This window comes from Salvelinus fontinalis, chromosome 25 (genome assembly GCF_029448725.1).
Source record: "Salvelinus fontinalis isolate EN_2023a chromosome 25, ASM2944872v1, whole genome shotgun sequence".
In the NCBI taxonomy this organism is placed as follows: Eukaryota; Metazoa; Chordata; class Actinopteri; order Salmoniformes; family Salmonidae; genus Salvelinus; species Salvelinus fontinalis.
The window spans coordinates 2,542,594-2,548,593 of record NC_074689.1 but is presented as its reverse complement, the minus strand read 5'-3'; the positions used below and the strand labels follow the sequence as shown (position 1 = coordinate 2,548,593).

At 39.4% G+C, this 6,000-nt stretch overlaps 1 protein-coding gene across 2 annotated transcripts in view; it reads left to right on the top strand.

The window, feature by feature from the left end:
• Nucleotides 1-2,181: 2,181 nt before the first annotated feature.
• Nucleotides 2,182-6,000, top strand: part of LOC129822746 (POU domain, class 6, transcription factor 2-like) — a 125,198-nt gene continuing 121,379 nt past the window's right edge. Inside the window, exons 1-2 of one of the 2 annotated variants that reach the window (XM_055881125.1) lie at nt 2,182-2,883; nt 3,676-3,863. In XM_055881125.1, the coding sequence (XP_055737100.1) occupies nt 3,692-3,863 (172 nt within the window). In that variant the 5' untranslated portion in view covers nt 2,182-2,883; nt 3,676-3,691. The remainder of the gene's footprint in view (nt 2,884-3,675; nt 3,864-6,000) is intronic. The other variant, XM_055881126.1, reaches the window with a different exon arrangement.

The following is a 6,000-nucleotide window of genomic DNA, read 5'->3' as shown; positions in this document are numbered from 1 at the left end:
TGAATGAATCGCACTGGGGTCTCGTGTATATAAAGGATAAGAAAGTATCAGAGCATATTTATTCAACGGCCTACATTAGGCTACTGACAAAAAGAAAAAGCCATATTTACGCTACATCTGTCAGTATTGTAGACGTTTCATATGTGATTTGAGTACATTTTAGATTTCACTGGACCTTTTTGCTTGTATATATATATATATATATATATATATATATATATATATATATATATATATATATATATATATATATATATGTATTTACGCAGTTTTGTCTTAACAGGAGAATAGCTGTACACTAATGTAAAGGCTTCCCAGTCCACAACAGACATGCCATACTGAGGGAACAGTATGTTTCCCTACCTTAAGGGGGAGACAAATCATCATCTCTCGTAGCGCGTACATACAGCATACCATGGAGGTCCTGGAACATTATAGCAGCTAATTCTAGGCGTGTAGGATGCATGATTCTTTTCACCTCTTACTTAACCTTTTATAGACATTTGGTTCTCCGAAAGTCAGATAACTTCTCCCTGTCTTACTGTATTTCTGGGACCCTGTGCTTTTTTGTGTGATTTTGAGACAAAGCTTCTTTAGGTGAAAAGAAGGGCTTATTTACCCTCCATCTGGCACCCAAACACACTATCAACCATCCAAAAAGTGTAACAACTCTGCTATCTCCTCAGGGACATCAATTGTGATCTAAATTTAAGCAACACACATTCTGCCACAAAGAATGATCTGTTCTTAATTTATGACAAGTAACTGTGTTTATGTCAATGATGCCTTAATAAAATAAGACAGTAGTTGTCATACTCAATCAGCTTATGGATTTGCTGTCAAATACCTCAGAAAACAAATGACCACTATAATTTAACCATTTCCTTTTACATTTAGAAAATGATGATTATTTATTTCAACTGTGGAATGTTTTATACATTTTGATGATTAAATTATATAATTAAATGATATTATACTTTTAAAATAATGATTGCCATACTATTATATATTATAACATATATGCTATATGTTTGACACAGAATAATCTCTGATTATTATAATTATTACCACTGTTTTTATTATTGTTATTACCATTATTATTATTATTAACATGACTTAATTATCATTCTCTTTCAGTGCCTTGAATGTCAGTTGAGTGGAGCATGTTCGTCCAAGGCAGAAGCCCCTTGCCCAGGGGACTCATGGGACAACGGCATTAAGGCCATTAGCTATTAGCATGGATATCTGATGAGCGCTGAGGGCTTTGTGCTGACCACCTCCTCCATGGAAACTGGGGGTATGAAGAGAGGAGTGGGAGGGAGGGGTGAGAGCCGAGTGCTTTTCCCTGTTCCTGCACTGCGGCCAGGGGGAGTAAAGCAACCCCACTCCCTCCTCTACTCACCCCACTCCACCCCCGAGCCCTCACAACACACACACACACACTCTGTTGAAATAAACATTCACACTTTGGCTGAGGAGCTGCACCGAGAGCTCCTTTTTAATAATGTCATTAACAGCCTTGGATGAAGGCGGAGGAGACAGATGCTTACCTATCCGCCAATGGAACTGAAGATTAGAGCTGTGATCTCATTCCCACCACTTGCGTTGAGTCTGTCAGGAAGAGGAATGTCAACATTAGATATGATGAAATAAGGAGAAAATAGAAAAAAGGGAAGAGATGGAAGGATGGACAGAGAAGACCCTGCCCTATTTCAAGTGTCAGTTGCTTCTTGTTCAATTTAAAAAAAAATATCATAGCTGGTCGGGAAAAGATTCCCCTTTCCCTTTATTTTTCCCACATTCTAACCAAAGGCATTGCCTTCATTGTTCTCTGTTTTACTACATGTCTTGCAAACAACTACATTTTGAAACGACAAGAGAAATTTGAGCACTGCCCGTGCCTCCTGCTGCTGTTCTTCTGAGCTTTCAAACAGCTGACAGACTGTGAAGAATAAATAATAAAAACTATTGATTATTTTGATGACTGCAAGATTCAATTAGGTATTAATTTTGCCCTCCAGTGGACCTATCAAGTGACTCAAAGGAGAAGAGGTGGGAGGTGGGGGTGGGCCCAAATGGATGCAAAGAGTGAGTAAGGCCAGGCTCAGACAGAGGGGAAAATGTGTTTACCTCACCGGGCAGAGATGTGCATTGATGCGCCGAGTCCTACATTTAAGTGCTCCACAAATGAAGCCCTGATGACAAGAGACATTGTTACCAGGGATATGAGTATTGACCAGCCGACTCGCCTTTCGATGACATCTTAAACTATTTCTATTGGTTAACATTTTCATAGATTATCATGTGTCATATCAAAGCCCCTCGATTCTCCTGATGAGCGCATTAAAAAGGACCCTCTGGACAGGAACACATCGACCACCATGGCAGGAGTGAAGGGACTGTCGCATGAGCAAGGTTGACCCCCCCTCTCCCTCTTTCCCTCACGCCATACATGCTGGTCACCTGTCCCCATCTCCAACCCATTTAGACTGAATGTTCTCAACTATAATTAAGGCAGAGTGAGAGGGACAGAGAGTTTTACCCCTCTGTGCTCCTGCTGTTCATTGTGTGTCTCGGAGCAGGAGGGAGGTGTAACAGTCTGAGGAGACACAAGGGAGAGGAGACACAGGAGAGGCAGAGAGGGAGGAGAGAGAGTGGAGGTGACATCTGCTTGTCTTGGGAGGCAACCTTAGGCTTGTGGTTATTCAGATGCACCAAGATCAAGGAAAATGTTTCTGGTTTTGTAGCAAGCATCGTGCACTAGCTGGTCTCTGCTCTGTGGCCGCGAGCATGTTTTAATTGGTTTCTGTCAGGTTTTTTGGACATTCAGAAGACAATTTTTACAAAAATTTGGGGCCATTCATTCACTGGAGCTTCATTTAGGTATGTATGCTTTTTGTTGGTTTATTTCTGATTTTTTTCATTTGGTGCACTTTTACGTTGTTGCACATCAGTAATTAGAAACATTACTTCATGACATTACATTATACATTACTTAGTTAGTAATTAACTGACAGTCATTCTAATTCCCTCTCGTTTACGGTGGTTTTTGTTTTTGTGAGACATTAGAATTACATTTTTGGGAGGACCAATGATATGCCTCGATCTATTTCTGCTCTTGATTGGAAGAGGACTTAATTATAATGATGCCAATGTTGACTTCTTGCTCTTAATTAAAATGTCATGCAGGCTTTCCTTTTGAGAAATGAATTAACTGTCTACGTAGATTTGTAACAGTAGATAGAGTATGTCAAATATTTCTTTAGCAATTTAATTTGTAGGTACAGTATGCGTGTACAGGATGTGTGTAATGCTGAAGTTGTCACGTGTATATTCTGTGGGTATTAATGAGCATTTAGAGGTGTGAAGAACCTTGAAGGCTGCCGGGTATAATGGCAAAGCCAAACAATCCGTAACCGCTCTTCACCAAGCAGGTTTCAGCCACCAATATCAGCGGGAGCAGCACCAGTCTCAGATAGAAGAGAGACCGCTGGAGAGGGAGGTAGGGGGAGGGAGGGAGAGAGTGGTTAGTGAGTGATAGAGGGGAGACACAGGGGTAGAGAGAAGGGGAGTGAATGGGAGTAGACAGAGAACAAGCCAGTGTAGAGTAGTGTGTGAGAGGCGGCGAAGCAAATCTAACCACGTTCTGTTGTATTCCCCACCTGGGCTCTCCAGCTCCCTCCAGGATCCGATGATTACAGGGCAGTTGAGCAAGCCGCTGCTCTCCCTGCGCAGCGAGATGAGCGCGGCAGAACTCCGGGCAGAGGACAAAGCGGCCACCCCAGACAGCAAGCTCAATGACGAGCCCCTGCTCCTGTCCTCCGAGGCCACGGGCAGAGAGGACACTCCCAACAAGCTCTATGGTGAGTCCATTGACAGGACAGTTCTCGGTCTCTCCTCTCCTCTCTAAGACTGGTCATGGTATGATTGACCAGGGAAATGCTCTGTCTCTGTGTGTTTTGGAAAGGGTGTCTGAGACCAGGTGCTACTGGAGCAGGTTCTAGAAGAGTGCGATAGACCAAACTAAGTTGAAGTGCAAGGATTCGGGGGTGGATGAGGCGGATGCAATAAGGTTGGTTGCCTGAGTTAGAGTATGCAGATGTTCTTTAGGTGAGCTTTCAGGTGACATGGTGTTTTACACGTTCATTATGTCATGACTTATTTCACTGGAAAAATCAATGAAGTCATGTCCTATAATGCGTGTGGTGTCTTGTTATGAGTCTTCTGTTAATTTCTTCATTGATTTCCTTATAGGCTACATCTTGAGGAGTTTAGTTGTGGTAATTTTCAAATAGATTGTGGTGAGAGTCGCAATCAGTTGAATAGTCAAAATGTCACACTAGAGTTGTTCATGTAATCACGTTTCATAATGTGCCTTTAGGCCTACACGTTTAGAAATTAGTGTTTGTGTAGTTCACGTCGATTAGATTGGTAGGAAAGTGACCCTTCCGTTCAGAAACATCTTGGAATATCTTGGAATGTGGCCTTTTGTGTTTTGTAGCAGGTGTGAAAGTGAAATGTGTGAATGTTGTGACAAAATATGCTAAATAAGAGAGAATTTTTGGCTATATTGTATCAGGAATGTGCGTGCGTTCTCAACTTAAAAATACCTATATATTGAACAGTGGTGAGGATCTCTGGCTTTGGTGTTGGCTGTGGCTTGTGATACTTCCTTACGCTTGATTTTATCTGCAATTTTATCAAAATGTATAATTTTTTAAGCAACAAACACATTTTTTTTGTAGGTTAATTGCAAATACCAGTATGAAGATGAATTGATATTTATAAAAAATTATACACGGTAAACACATTTAAAATTCTCATGACATTAACAATTTAGAAATATAAATGAAAAATGGCCTATTGCTCTGATAGGGAATTACATATCCTTACCACAAGTAGACCAACATAAGAGATACTAATTAGAAATGTATATTTTTTATTTTTATTTCTCTCAATTAATTCCATGTCCAGGTTCAATTACAGTTGTGATCAAGTTAATCAATATGCTTTTGATTAACCTACTTTACTTATACAGAGAGTCTAATTTAATCCTAGGTCATAAGGATGAATCGCTAGGTCGAATGAGATTAAAACAATTGTTTTGTATTGCACCATGTCTAATATAGACTGCTGTAACATGGAGATTCAGTCTCAATGTAAAGGTTAAACACTACCTCATTTCAATTTGTTTAGATTTTGGACTGATCCTTTAGGGTGTTAAGTAGAAGCGTTACATTTATAGTCAATGCTGTCACTCACTAATCCTTATTTACACCAAAGTAAAAAAAAAAAAAAAAGTACCATCAAGATAATGTTAATAAAAAACAATGTAGCGATTGGAACATTGTGATATGTAATATGCATCTAAGATATGAATTTATGCTTTTCAAATGGCACCATATAGGCAAAATTTGGTTTCAGGCATTTCAATTAGATTTTTGTGTAATGGAATCCATTAATAGAGCAATTACTGTATGTCATGGATGGTCTGAAGTGTACTTTTTGTTTTATCTTGATGATAGTGCTTTGGATGTATACCTATCGCTGAGAAAACAATATGTAATGCAGTTACGGCGTGTACCCTTGGTGTGAGTAGACACTGGATGGGATATGATGTGGTCTATTTAAGACATTTTACACAGAGAATTTCATCAAAGGCTATTTCAGGGTACAGTAATTTTACACTTCGTACACATCTAAACGTGCTCGTAAGGTTATGAGTCAGTACTCGGCATTGAGGATGTAATACGTCTATTTCTGAAGATGCCCATGGACATCATTGTAAAAGATTATTTCGCACTCACTAAAATTACATGAACCCCCTTCAAATTACAGTAAAGGTATGCTTGTCCGGAGAGGCTTTTCGAAAAGTAAGTGAATTGTGTCTTCTAGATATTATTGATACAAACTACTACAGTACTACTAATACTTGATTAAATTGGTAGCAAAATATATTTTCATTTTAACATAATACATTATAAACATAATAACGATAGT